This window comes from Equus caballus, chromosome 24 (assembly GCF_041296265.1).
Source record: "Equus caballus isolate H_3958 breed thoroughbred chromosome 24, TB-T2T, whole genome shotgun sequence".
Taxonomy (NCBI): domain Eukaryota; kingdom Metazoa; phylum Chordata; class Mammalia; order Perissodactyla; family Equidae; genus Equus; species Equus caballus.
This window is the reverse complement of record NC_091707.1, coordinates 45158057-45172411: the sequence shown is the minus strand read 5'-3', so window position 1 is coordinate 45172411 and position 14355 is coordinate 45158057. Positions and strand designations below refer to the sequence as shown.

The following is a 14355-nucleotide window of genomic DNA, read 5'->3' as shown; positions in this document are numbered from 1 at the left end:
TCAGATCAGGAGTAGCTTATTCAAGACTGGTCTCTGCATTTTAAAGCAACACTGACAGTTTACAGTGGTCTAGAAAGAGACACAGGATGAGGGAGGTTCTAGAGGCCACTTCACATAAAGAGTAATTCGCTGCTTTGGGAATCACTTGTTTCAAAAAGAAGAAAGCTAAGTGGAGGTGGAATTGCTGTCTTGGGTGTGAACGACTTTTACGGAGACGTTACCTCCCTGTCACAAGCAGTGCTCCTGCAGAGCTGAGATGACTGCTTGTCACTGGTGCTCTAAAGGGATATTCTAGACATGGAAAGAGGATTCCTGGTTTCAGTGGGGAGATGGATGAGATGACTTTTGTGATCCCTTCCTATTCTGTTTCGATCATTATGTTATTTAGGGGAATTTTTTTTAAAAGAAGTTACTTCCTTTGCTAGCAAAATCCCAAATCCAGCATGGTCCTGAGTGACTCCCTCTGCCTACTTGGTTGGACTGGCTGACTGGGAAACAAGTCTTGGGTCACAGGGGGTGGGGGCTTTGGGGGGCGTGAGGGAGGGAGCTTAGGCTCTTTGGACAGTTTCCTGAATAGCAGCTCCAGTGCTACCAGCGTTTTAAGTTAGTTGTCAACATTTTACTGCCCTTTCTTAAAAACAAAGATCAGCTTAAATATTTTGTTTGAAATTCAGATTGCACTGTAGAAAACTAAGAATGGCAAGCTTTAATGTTTACGACATAGAATATATTGAATTTGCATTTATTTTTCTTTTTCACCTTGTTGTTTCTTATTTCCCTGCCATTAATGGAGTAACTTCAGCCTTTTGTTATATGGTATATTAAGTAAAAACAATAGGTATTTAATATATGCGATATAGTTTATCGGCATTAAACTTGTGAAAATATTTTATTACAGGAAGTATTTTACTAGTGTTTTAAATTCAAATTTATATTGTAATCTTTTCCCTTTTTTATCTGCTGCTGAAAAGAGGTTCCAGGTAATCCTTTCTCTTTGCTATGCTTTATGAGGCCTAACTTTGTATTTTTGTCATCTTTCATATTTACCACTAATGAGGTGTGTTACTTGGTGTTCTTTACCTCTATTCACATTTTCCACATTTTTCTCCTTTGAAATCAGTATCCCTGAAATGAGTAGCATCTTAATTATTGGATTCATACAACAGAAGTAACTGGTTTACTAAAACTTTATCCATTTAACTTGTATAATTTTACAAGTTGTATAATTTTAAGCAATAATATATCTTGTATAAATTATCTTTATAAAAATTACAATGTGCTATTATATGATTTACACTGTGCAACATACACCAAAGAAATTCAAAGTAAAATGAAAAGAGTTCTACTATTTTCTTTCCACCTTCTTGCTTTAGAAGATTTCAAGATATAGAGGCATGGTCTAGTGAGGAACACAGATTGGGTTCATTTTTATGAAGGTGTGTCAGACATCCCTCTCTGGAGGGCAGGCAAGGGAGGCTCAGTGCAGGCACCCAGCACTGGATGCCTTTCTTCATTCGCACTTCCCTGTTTCAGGCCCCCCGTGAGCAGGGCTCCGCCACAGCCAGAGAAACTCCAGACAAACAATGTCGGCAAGAAAAAGAGACCTATAGAGGTGAGGAAAGTCCACTCCCCAGTGTTAACTTATGTTTTGAAATGTACCCAGAGTTCATTCGGTTCCTTTTTGTAAAACACGCAAATCTTGTCATTAGTTTTTATGAAAATAAACTTATTGAAGATCTTCTTTGGTTGGTTGTAAAAATTGCTGAATTGTCAAGTCTGAGTTTTGGATTGATATCCTGTTTTTTAAAAATAATTTTTATTAGTCTTTCTGTTAGTTTTCTAGGAATAGTACCTTGAATTGAACTGTATCTCAGAGAACTTCTAAATCTAACTATGTGTGAATGATCTATGGTTTATAGAAGCATAGGTACCTTGGAAGTGTCTTATACTTAGTGGTTTGAATTTGTAAGTTAAAGACTTATATCAAATCAGAAACTTTTATCCTATGTGATGTATTCACTGTAGGGTTCAGAGAAGGCCCTGCTTCCAACCAAAGACACCTTCCACAATAATTGGGCAAGAAGGAACGTTCTCCCAGGCATTTCACAATCCCAGTATCAGCAGCAACAAACAAACTGTGCTAAATTCAGGTCGAAAACTCGACTATTGGTGGTGAACACAATGCGGTCTGTACGAAGCTGAAATATAATAACGTACATCTGAAATTTACACAATCTTATAAACCACTGTGACCTCAGTGAAATAATTTTTTTTTAAAAAGGGCTTAAGGCTGTGGGAGGGTGGTGGTTGTACTCCCTCACCCCTGCCAACTCAGCTTCAAAAGGACAATGAAAATGGACACTTTCAGTAGCAGAATTACCTGCTAGAACTTTGGCATGAGTTTTCAGAGAGAATGTGCTTAGTTTTCTGCACTGATACTGATGTACTGTTTGGATCCTTACAAGTATATCACTTGGACATAATTTATCCTGAGTTATGTTTGCAGATCAGATATTTTGATTAACAGTTAACATAAATCAAAATCTTCTTTTGGGCACAAGAAGGATCTTGGTGTTTAACATGTGAAATCATAAGAACTGAAATTCTTGGAATGAGATCAGGTTGTGAATCCCTTTTCATTTTTATAACTTTATGCAGAGAAGTATGGAATGTGTGTTTCAGCTGCCCAGAACAGGTTATGTAGAGAAGTATGTCTAGCTTAATTTTGTGTTTGAAGTTTGTAAAACATGAAAAAAACATGCTCTGTTTTGACTAAAGACACCAGTACTGTATACAACAAAATAATGGTGAACATTTGGACATGAGGAATTGGATAATGGTTTTATCATTGTTATAGGATCTTGTGTTGGAGCTTGTTTTTGGCTATCGAGGCAGAGACTGTAGGAATAATGTTCACTATTTAAATGATGGTGATGATATAATTTATCACGCTGCATCTGTTGGAATTCTGCACAATGTTGCTACAGGTAGGAAACTCTGCTTCTCTGTCCTCTACTTTTTTTTCAGTTTAGAATTTTTTAGTTAGCATCTTAAAATTCTTTGTTAAAACTATAAATAATTAAAGTGCATGAGTCTAGAATATAAATATTTCATACTGTATAACTTTCTAGTAATATTTCAAGTAACCAAATTTACGGTCTTGAGAGTATAAGACAGCAAAAAAGGATTTCACAATGTAGAGTGCTCAGAGGTCTATATTAGAAGTGACAGTTTCCTGTATGTTGAAGCCATGTTTTATAGTTAAATATTTGTAACTTCATTCTATTTCCCCATTACCTTAACATGAAAATGGATGGTCGGATGGTTGTCTCAGAGAGTTAGTGACTTTAGCTTGTTGGGTGAGTGATTGCTATGGGGTGGGAGTGAGGTGGCCAGTGTTCTTTCTGAGGCCTTGGAAAGCCAAGGAAGTTAGTTAAGCAAGCTGCTTGCCTGTGGCCCTACTCCTGATACCTTGTTTGATTCAAGAAGGTGAGAAGGTACTTCTGATGTTTATTTAATTGATTGGATTGTTTGAAAGCAAATAAAGTTCTCTTAGCATCATTCGATGACCAATGATGTGATAATCGTACTAGTGACACTCAGTATTTAATTTTGAATTCTGTTTTATTACATGTAATTCTAAATTTCGTAAAGTTTGAAAATTGGAAGTAAAAATAGAGATCATCTAGTCCAAACATTTTTGACTTTTTCTCTGACAGCTTCACTCTGAATAGGTAAAGAGTGGATTATGTGAGTCATGGTCTCCCACACCTGGTTAATATTAATCATTAATATGATCTTTCTGTTTTGATTTCCTAAAGAAAAGGATTCACCAAGATCACACAGAAATCAGTGGTGATTTTCCATTTAACAATTTGTGTCATTTAAAAAAATACTACTTAGAGAGAAAATCTTCTTTAATTGAGGGTTCCTGTATTCTTTAGAGAGAATAAGAAAGGACAAGCTGGAAAGGAATGAATGTGTAAATGCAGTTTCATGTTTATACTTGTAATTTTCTTTATTTTTAATTTTCTGATTTCTAATTAATCACCTTTCTAATGATCGGTTGCAGAGATGGGGACAGAGGGAAGACTAGGCATTTGCCCCAGTTCTGATTATTTGGCTCTCACCAGTATGGGGATACATTGCTATGTTCACAGTGTAGGAAGTCTTGATCTACTACAGTCTGATCTACTGATTTAGCCAGCAGCTTGTATAATTGCTTGTTTGTTCCTGTAACTGAACTCTCAGCCCTGGAAAATATAAAGCGCCTTTCACTTTGAGAAGAAGTTTTAAAGTAATATTAAGTCTGTTAAATGTCATTGTTAAATTTGTTTTGTTTTGCTTTTTTGGAGGACCTAGTATTGATTGATGGCCCTCTATAATCTGGATCCAGCCTACCATCATGACCTCATTTCCCACCTCTGTGTTTTACTGGCACAAGACCACCTTTATTACCTCTTGCATGGTCATAGTCTGCTAAGGTCTCTTCACTGTCACTGCTACTAGATGAATCACGTTACTTCTTTGATTAAAATTCTTCAGTACCTCCCCACTGAGACAGAATAAATGTGAAATTTAATAGACTAGCATTCAAAATACTCTTTAATTCTAGTTCCAAATGCCTTTCCAACCATATTTCTCACTTTTCTTCTTCATGACCTTATATTTTAGCCAAATGAGCCATTTATATGCATACCAATACTTTACTGCCTTTGTACCCTTGTACTTTTCCTTAAAGTATTCCTCTACCTGGAACATCCCTCCCCACCCATCTTCACATTTACAAAATCTGTCATGTCAGTGCAGGAGTGCCATATACTCATGATAAGAAGACCTTTTCTGCTATGAAGTCCCATAGCATTTTGATCTTTAATGTGGCACTTGATGTCTTTAGCTTTGTAATCCATGGTTTATGTGTTTCAGGGCTCTATCCCTTTAAAGATTTGAGTTATTTTTTTCATCCTTATGCTGATATGCACATATTAAGTGCTCAAAAAATATGTATTAAATAAGTTAAACAGAGTCGTTTATTGCTCTGGATAAGTGCATTTGATGGTTATACCTTAAAAGTTTTCAAATTTAATTCTCAAATTCTTTTTTATAGGGGCTCAGAGTTTTTATCAGGAACATAATGATGATATTCTATGCCTCACTGTAAATCAGCACCCCAGATTTATCAACATAGTAGCAACTGGCCAAGTAGGTATGTTTCTATATTTTAAAAAGAAACTGTTTTAACCAATAGTCTTGTTTACATTAATTCAGTATCCTGGGGAAAAAAATAAAATGTATTTATGTATTTTTCAAAATGTGTTTTGTACATAAAGCACACACCCGGTTTTACCATATTATTTGCTTCCAGGTAACTTTCTTTCACTTTGGTGATTATCTGAGTTGGTTCAGATAGTTTAGAATTGAGTAATCTCTTTTATAGTGGTTGAAATAGTTGGATTTAGTCCTTTAGTAGAAATTTCTGATCACCAAAAAGGCTTAATTTGATAGATGTAAAGCAAGAAGGAAGAATTTGAGGAGAAAACGGTAAACAAGGGGGACCAGAAAGTAACTAGACTGAGAGAGGTAGAACATTATTTGCTCCAGCAGGGGTTAGGCTAGAAAGAAGGAAGCCAAGTCTGTTCCATGGTAGTAAGTCCCTTCTGCCTTTTTCTTTTCTTTGGCGTTGGTCTAATTTGCCAACTGTTTTGAAATCACCTGTCTTGCTGTCTTCTTTTAACTCTATAAAAAACTCAAACAAAGGCTATAAGTCTGCAAGCAAAATGATGAGAGGATAGCAGGTCTATTTAGAGCATATCTGCCAATCAGTGAGCACGATGAATAATGCGTAAGAGAGTTGGTCAGTCGAACCTTCACAACTCTGGGGCAGTTTGTAAAAATGATTGGAATCGTTGGGTTTCTTGAATCTCAGTGAGCCTCAATTGCTAAGCCAGCTTTCCAGATGTCTTTTTCTTCTTGAATAACGTAATTTATGCTTATAATATCTTCATTTTTCATATAAGTACTAAATTGATCAGTTAGGAACTTGTTCTCTGGGTTGCTTATTTCCCACTTAGCCACAAAGGCTCTTGTATTCTTCCTATCTGTAAAGCTTTCTACTATACTTCACCCTTTATCTACAGTATACTCTGATCTTTGAAGATAAATACCTAGGTCTAGGCCCTTTCTGTGCTAAGCTTTTTGAAATTGAAATCTTATTTTCACTCTGCATGAGGAAAGAGAGACCATGTTATCATTTTGGTCACAAAGCACCAAGTTCAGTGCCTCTTGGCATATAGTTATTGCTCAGTGAATTTTTGAATGCATTTATTTATTCAGCAAACTTATTGAGCACTTACCCTTTATGAAGTATTGTTCTAGGTGCTGGGGATACAAGCAGCTTACAAAAAAAAGACAAAGTCTTTATGTTAATGGAATTTACATTCTGTGAATAGAATTCTAGAAGGTATGGTTTTTTCGTTTCCCAACTTTGCTCCTTCTCCTTACCCTTCTGCTCCTCTGCTAAGCAAGTTTGTTTAACGTATTAGTGCTGTAGTTTTCTCTTTTGATTAAGAAATGTTGTGGTCACAAATATTTTATGAAATTTGACCCTCTTCTCCACTTCCTTACTTTTTGTATTGAAATATAATTGACATATAACACTATATTAGTTTCAGATGTACAACATAATGATTTGATGTATGTATTCTTTTTATTTTGAAAGGCAACACCGTAGGGAATGTGGAGTGGCTAATTATCTCCCCTCTCTTTCCTTCCAAGTCAAAGTGCAGCACTGCAGAGGTGAATTTTAGACCCTGTTTTTACCCCCTGCCTTGCCCCACTTGTACCCTTCCAGAAAACAGATAACGAAAATTCTTCGCTGATGACTAGTTAAGTGTAAGACTCAAGAGAAGACCAAAGAGTGAGGGACTTTTTCTCTTCTGAACCTAAAGAGAATTGAATCAGTAGTTACTTTGCCTGTCAAGTTTGTGAAATACCTGCAAAGCACGAAACACTGCCTAAAATATTTATGTTTCTCTGTTAAAAATCATACCGATTATAGAGGAATTGAAATATTTGCTTTTGTGGTATTTTAGTCAGTTATGTTCAGACTTTTATTTTTTCTTGTCTAGAATCTTGGAATCTCAGAGCCAAATATATCATTTTATCTAGTTTATCGTTAGACGTTTGAATCTTCTGTATAACATCTCTGATTAAGGGCCTCTTACATATGCCTAAACCCTGTCGTCACCTAATGCCTGACAAAATAGTCTAACTTCTCCTTAGGAAGCTCTGTTATAAAGTGCTTATTCATATAGAACAGAAATTGATCTCTCTTTAATTGCAAGTCATTGATCCTCATTCTTGGGGCACCTAGAACAGCTAATCACTTATCCCCATGACATTATCTTCCAGTATTTGGAGAGAACTATCATATTCTCCCTGAGTCTAATCTACTACTTCCCTTTTAGAAGGCCCACTTGGACATCCTCCAACTACATTCCATGAGACAAAGAGTACTTGAGAGCAAAGGGATTGCTTTCCATGGGGGAACCTTCCTCCCCACTGGACCATGCTTTGCATATCTGAAATCCCAGAATTCTCTGTCAAATAGTCCTAAACCTACATCTGGACCTGCTTGAGCCTCTTCTCTGAGTCCATGCTCCTAATGATAGATTGAATAACCAATATGGGTACTCTTGAGAAATGGCCAAGGGTTAGCTGTTCATTGGGTTGGTGATGATGGAGTTTTGATCTGCAGCCTGGAATAACCACACATGAGCTTCCATGGCTCCTTGTGGTGTGGGATAAAGCTGGGAGTGGTATAAGGTTATATCATGCTGCCCAAAACTCTAAGCAGTTCTGAATTTGAACCATGCCTTCCAGGTTATTACAGGGGTGTATTTGTCAAGATAGGAGGATGGAATGTATTTAATTTAATAATCTTATCTTGATTGATAACTTTAAAATATTTAGGCCTATGACATTTAGGTCTTTATTTGTACTGTTGTCCCAGGCCCTGCAGATATGCAGGGACAAGCCTGTTCTTCAAACCAAAAACCCTCAGTCTTTCAGCCATCCTTCATGTGGCATAGTTTCCAGTCTTCTCACCATTTGGTTGTTATCAGAGCATGTTCAGAACTAAAAGTGGTATTTCCTGAGTGGTCTGCTCAGCAGAATCAAGTACTTTCCTCTCTTTTCTCCCATATTCCTGGTCAGAACACTATGGGCCTATGTTATCAATATGTCCTTGAAATCATTATTTCCTAGGGCTATAAGGCTCTACCAAAGCAAAGTATGACCATCTATCTTGAAAGGATTCCTCAATGTTTACTCCTTCCTTTCTTTCTAAAGACTTAAAATTTTGGCTAATGAGGTATTTCCACACAAATATAAGGAGCATAGGCTCTCGTGCTTTCTTTCTTGGTGATCTTTTAATCATACAGAAAATATTTAGTTAAAAAAACTTAAAAAGTGGTTAATTTATGGCCTGAATTAAGAACTTTTTCTTTCTTGAGTTATATGGTAATTTTTGCCATCATTTCTCTCAGAAAGTTTAGATCTAATTCTTTCCTGCAAGTAGAGAAACATTTAAACTCTAAAGGGTCTATTAACAGTTCACTTTGTAACCAAAATAGTGGTCACATCAATTTAAACCATATCAATATTATTTTAAAAGTTGTTAAAATTTCATGTAACTCATTGAAAACTAAGAAAATAAAATATTGATCCAAAGATTGAAAGTTCAGATATGTAGAATGTTAAAATGTATTAGTGACTTCACTTAGAAACAGTTTATCCAATTTCATGTAATAAAATAAATTTTATATATGATACTTTATTATCTAAATTATTTAAAAATTATTGTTTTATAATTGAGTTTTTACAAATTTTACTTTTAGTATTTATGGATAATTATTTTTCTGCTACTTTTCCATTATAGGTGATTCAGCAGATATGTCAGGTAAGGAAAATTTATCATTTTCTGTTATATTGTTTAATAATGAAGCTCAAATTTTTATAGAGTAATAAGATATGGAACCTATTTTACATTTTTTTTAATGAAGAATAAATGCATCATTTTAATGGCATGATACTGAGCCCAATCCGCAATAATAATAATAGTGTTTTTAAAGAAGCTAATATTTTTTGACCTTTTTAGAGTGCCTAGCACCGTGGTAAGTACTTTACATGTATTGCCTATTTAGTCATCACAAGAATTCTTCATGGTAGGTATTAACTTGCCAGTATCCTATAATTCTTAAGAGTGGAGGTGAGATTAAAACTTAATCTTAAATATGAATCAATAAATTTTATTGGCTAAAAATTTTTTTAAATTTATTATTTTTATATGACATCCCAGTTATTGCACATATTAGATCAACAGATCATTTAAAGATTTAAATAACTTTTATTCTTATTTTGACCATGACTTTGTGAATTTAGAAAAGCTGTTATTAGTTGTTTTTAGATATTATAATAACTATGTTTTTTCAACTCAATTTTCAGTTACGTAATTTAGTAAGAATTGGCAGTTTGATAAGAAACATTTCCCAGTGATTTGTATCTATTTCCCTCCCCTCCTAGGGTAAAGCATGATTTTGTGATTTGACTATTCAACTACAAATGTGTTCAACCCAACAAGCGAGGTCCTTGCTCTCTTGGTTACACTCAAGAGCAGGGGTTGGCAAACTACAGCCCTTGGGCCAAATCTGCCCCACCATCTGTTTTTCTATAGCCCATGAGCTAAGTATAGTTTTTACTAATTTAAATAGCTGGAGAAAATCAAAAGAAGAATAAAATTTCACAAAACATGAAAATTATATGAAATTCAAATTTCAGTATCTATAGATAAAATTTTATTGGACACAGGCTCATTCAGTTAACATATTGTCTATGGCATCTTTTGTGCTACGATGGCCGACTTGAATAGTTGCAACAGAGACTGTATATGACACTGTCATCGATTTGCACTGCTGCCTTGGCATACTACAAATTGCAGTGATGCAGTTATAACCTGACAGATATTAAGTGCTATGTGTATCTCTGTACCACAAGATTTTTAATTTTTTAACCACTATGTATCTATCATGTCAAAACAAGGGGGAAGAAACGAAGTGGGCTTTTCATGTCACACTTTTAAGGCACAGTGAAGTATGGACTATAGTGTTATCAAATTAGATGGTAAAACATTGTGTTTATTATGCAATGACACTATAGGTGTGCTAAAAGAAGACAATGTATATGTCAACGTTTTCACCCTAGATTTCATCACAGTATTCCCAACTCACAGGAAAGCAACAATCTGAAAAATTGGAAAGTTTAAAATAGAATATATCATCACAAAAGAATTTCGTCACAAAAATAAAAAATAAAATGAGGCTAGAACCAAAGTAAGTTTCTGAATGCTTCATTTGTTAGCCAATCAAGAAAAGCTGTTTACTGACATGTCCAGAGAAAATAAACTTAGTTAAGAGTATTAGCTTTTTGGGAAAAACCGTTGCTAAAAGAGTTGAGGACATTGGGTATAGCATCAATAGTCAATTAAAAACAAGACAAAAAAAATGCTTTTGACTGGTTTCCCTTGGCTCTTCATTGGTGGACAAATGTTGGCAGTTGTTTATCTCAGGAATCAGTGCTGACTTTTGAGTGGCTGAAGAGTTAGTGTCTATAAATAATCTCCTTGGAACAACTACAAAAGATAATATTTTCAAAGAAGTTAAGGAAACAGTAATTTAGTACAACCTGAAATGGAATATATTAAGATGTATCACAACTGATGGTAGTAAAAATATGTGTGGAGGTGGAGCAGACAAAAGGGTTAGTTAAGTTTACGAAGCTTATGAAAATTTAAGGTGTTTAAAGTCTATGATTATTCATTGTGCTATTAATCGGCAGGTGATCTCTAGAAAATATTTCAATCTATCGTGTGTTATTGAATCTCAGTATTTTGTTATTGAGAGTCAGCAGTTAACTTCATTTGCTTTCATAGACTTAACCATCATCAGTTCCATGAATTTCTGTTAGAAAGAGAAGGTGAATATCCTGACTCAGCCTATCCCCACAGCAATTCAGTGGTTTAGCAGTGGTAAAGTTTGCTTGCAATTTTTGGAGCTCAGAGCCAAGGCTGAAATTTTTCTGAATGAGAATAGCTGTCCTCAGTCTCTGTTATGGAAAACAGAATGGCTTTGAAAATTAGTTTTTGCTGCAGACTTGATAATGTTTCTTAATGAATTCAACTTGAAGTTACAATTTCAGTTCTTATATGTGAAACTTATACTGTAATAAAGTCATTTGATGACAACTAATATTTGAATCACAGGTAATGCCAAACTGCATCATACACTTCCCATGCTGTCAAAAATTAAAACAGGAATCGAGGTGCCCATTCCCACAAATTTGCAGCAAATATGTTTTCTGAGCTCAGACTACAGTTCCAGCAGCATTTTTCAGATCTTGATGCAAGTGCAAAGAAAATTTCCATATTTCAAAAATTTATTTAACTATACAGTTGAGGAAGTTTCCTCTAACCTTCAGTTTAAAGTGATTATTCTATAATGTAATACTTGCTGAAAGGCAAATATCAAGACGCGACCCTGATAGAATTCTCTAAATGCCTTCCAAGTGATTAATATGCTCAGTTAAAAATCAACATGCTTGTGGATTGTTATTTGTATTTGGCAGTACCTATCTATGTTGAGACATTTTCAAAGTTGAAATATATAAAATTATTACAGATCATCATTAGCAGATGAACATTTGCAATCAATTTTTGAACCCACTTAAAGTGAATTATTAACTCCCACCCAAAAAAATTTCATTCTTCTCATTAGTAGATCTGTATTTATAAACATTTTCAGTGAGTTTTATCAATAAAAATTTTGTGGACATTTTTTTCTCATTACACGAGTACCTGCGTAGTATCTTCAATTTTGCCTTTTATCTACACTTTACAGGAAAATTTTCTGACTCCTGCTCTAGAGGGAGACAGGCAATAAATAAGTAAATTTTTAAAACTAACATGGGCTGAGATGGTAATAAGTGTAATATAAACAACAAACAAGGTGATGGCAGTGAAAGAAAATGTTTGTTTACTCAGTGGTGGGAACATTTAGCTAGGCCATTAATGATACCAAAAATGATAGCCGAGGGATGATCTGGGGGCTCCAGGCTGAGGCCTGTTTTGGGACTCCCAAGACCCACCCACACATTCAGTGATTCACCAGAAGGAATCAAAGGACCCCAAGATAGTTAGAGCTAGCTTATTACAGTGATCAGCCAGGGAAAAAGACATGTCAGATAGGGTCTGGAGGATCTAGGCAAAGGCTTTCTGTCTTCCCCCAGCAAACTCCCCCGGGGGTCACACACAACCTGCTTCCTCCACCAGTGTTCAGATGCAGCAACACAGGTGTAGTGTTTCTGCCCAGGGAAGTCCACATAAGACTCAGAGTCTGGGGTCTTTACTGGGCGGCTGGTCACATAGGCACAAAGCCACAGCTACTGTAATACCGTACTCCCAGAAGATAGCAGGTATTCAGTGCCCTGGGTGGACAAAACAACCTCATCAACATAGGGAACATTTCAAAAGTCAGAGTCTTAGCCACACTAGCCAAGGGCTAGCCCAGCTAGCAGGCCCTTCTGATGACAGTAACCCTTAACTCTTTCCTGTGCAGGCCCTAAAGCTGGATCAAGAAACAGTAACGTCAGTGTGACTAGAGTAAGGTCTCTGAGATGGACTTAGAGCAAGAGAGAGGAGTCAGTCACACATAGCTTTGCAGGTCATGCAAAGGAGTTTGGATTCATGGCAAGTGCAGGGTCCATCATTGGGGAGCTTTCAGCAAGGGAATGATGTGGTCTAATGTATACTTGGAGGAAATCACTCTCCCCTCTGTTGAGAATGTAAAGGGGAAAGAGAAATAATCAGGAAGTTAGGAAGCTATTATAGTAGTCCAGGCGAAAGACATTTTTAGACTAGGGTGGTAGGAGTGAAAATGGAGAGAACTAGATGAATATGGGATATATTTTGAAGGTAAAGCCAGCAGTCTTTTCTGATGAATTGGATGTGGGGGTATGACAGAAAGTGAGGAATCAGGCTCACTGTTAATTTTTTGCTTGAGCATCTGGCTAAATGAGATGGGGGAATACTTTGGGAGAAATAGTTGGGCAGGGAGCAATTTATCCACAGACATAAGGAATGACGGGAGTGTAGGTTCAAATGCAAGAAGACTGGTAGGTTTAGGGGTGGGAAAAGAAGGAAGCTCCTGTCTGATGGCTTCTGTTTTCTCCCTTTCATCCGCTCTGAGTGAGGAGGTGGTGAAATAGGTGGGGGATAAGCTTTTGAAATTGTCACTTTGGAATGTGGGAGAGTAAATATATGTATTAGAAAAGATATGATATAATTACCATTTGAATACCTTAGATGTGCTTTGAGTAGACGCTTAAGAGAACATCTTGTCTCTGAAGAAGCTTTTTCAGCCCACCTAAGACTTTCGGAAGCTAAGAATTTGACATCTTTGATCTTTAAGGCAATTCAAGGAGAGAGAGCTATCTCTCTGGCCTTGGTCACTATTAGTCACAATAGGCAATTGTCCATTAGTAGTGTACTTTGGTAGTGTACTGTGTGCCCTCTACGACAGAAAAATAAGGAAATTCATTAGCACGCACGAGTGAAGAGGGAGGGTGGTCTGAGTTTGCTGCTGCAGGAGCTCCGTGTACTTCCCGTCTCTTCTCTGCCATCCACAGCAGTGGCTTCACCCATAAGGCTGTCTGCATTGGTGGTGATAAAAGAACTTCCAGGAGCAGTTGGAGTTACATGCTTCCTTGCTTTTTCATCCACTGGGAAAGTGGGTAAAAACACTTTTCAAATCCATGACCTAAAAGTACTTCCTTTTAGCCTGAGTCATTTTAAGACAAGAGCCAAACCCTGTACTAAGAAGACACCAGGGGAATCCCATGTGCTGATTGGCTTAAATCTGGGTTACTGAACTAAATCACTGATGTCAGGGGTGGGGGAGTGGAGAGTGGGAGATCAGTTGAGCATGCAGTGTCTTTCCCCTGAATAGCTTGCACTACATGAGGGAGAAGTGGATTCCTGAATAAAATTGGAGCTTTATTAAGAAAGAAAAAAAGGGGGGCCTGCCCCGTGGCCAAGTGGTTAAGTTTGCACGCTCTGCTTCAGCGACCCAGGGTTTCTCTAGTTTGGATCCTGGGCACGGACATGGCACTGCTCATCAAGCTGTGCTGAGGCGGCATCCCACATGCCACAACTTAGAAGGACCCACAACTAAAATATACAGCTATGTACGGGGGGGATTTGGGGAGAAAAAGCAGAAAAGAAAAAAAAAGATGGCAACAGTTGTT

The 14355-nt window shown here is 36.6% G+C and overlaps 1 protein-coding gene across 11 annotated transcripts in view; it reads left to right on the top strand.

Moving 5' to 3' along the window:
- Window positions 1-14355, top strand: part of EML5 (EMAP like 5) — a 140203-nt gene that overhangs the window by 107795 nt on the left and 18053 nt on the right. For 10 of the 11 annotated variants that reach the window (XR_011432098.1, XR_011432099.1, XR_011432097.1 and 7 more), the window contains exons 28-31: window positions 1534-1612; window positions 2858-2987; window positions 5108-5206; window positions 8939-8959. Coding sequence is in view for 3 of the 11 variants with exons in the window: in XM_023628233.2 (XP_023484001.2) it covers window positions 1534-1612; window positions 2858-2987; window positions 5108-5206; window positions 8939-8959 (329 nt within the window). In the remaining 8 variants the exon portion in view is untranslated. The remainder of the gene's footprint in view (window positions 1-1533; window positions 1613-2857; window positions 2988-5107; window positions 5207-8938; window positions 8960-14355) is intronic. The other variant, XR_011432102.1, reaches the window with a different exon arrangement.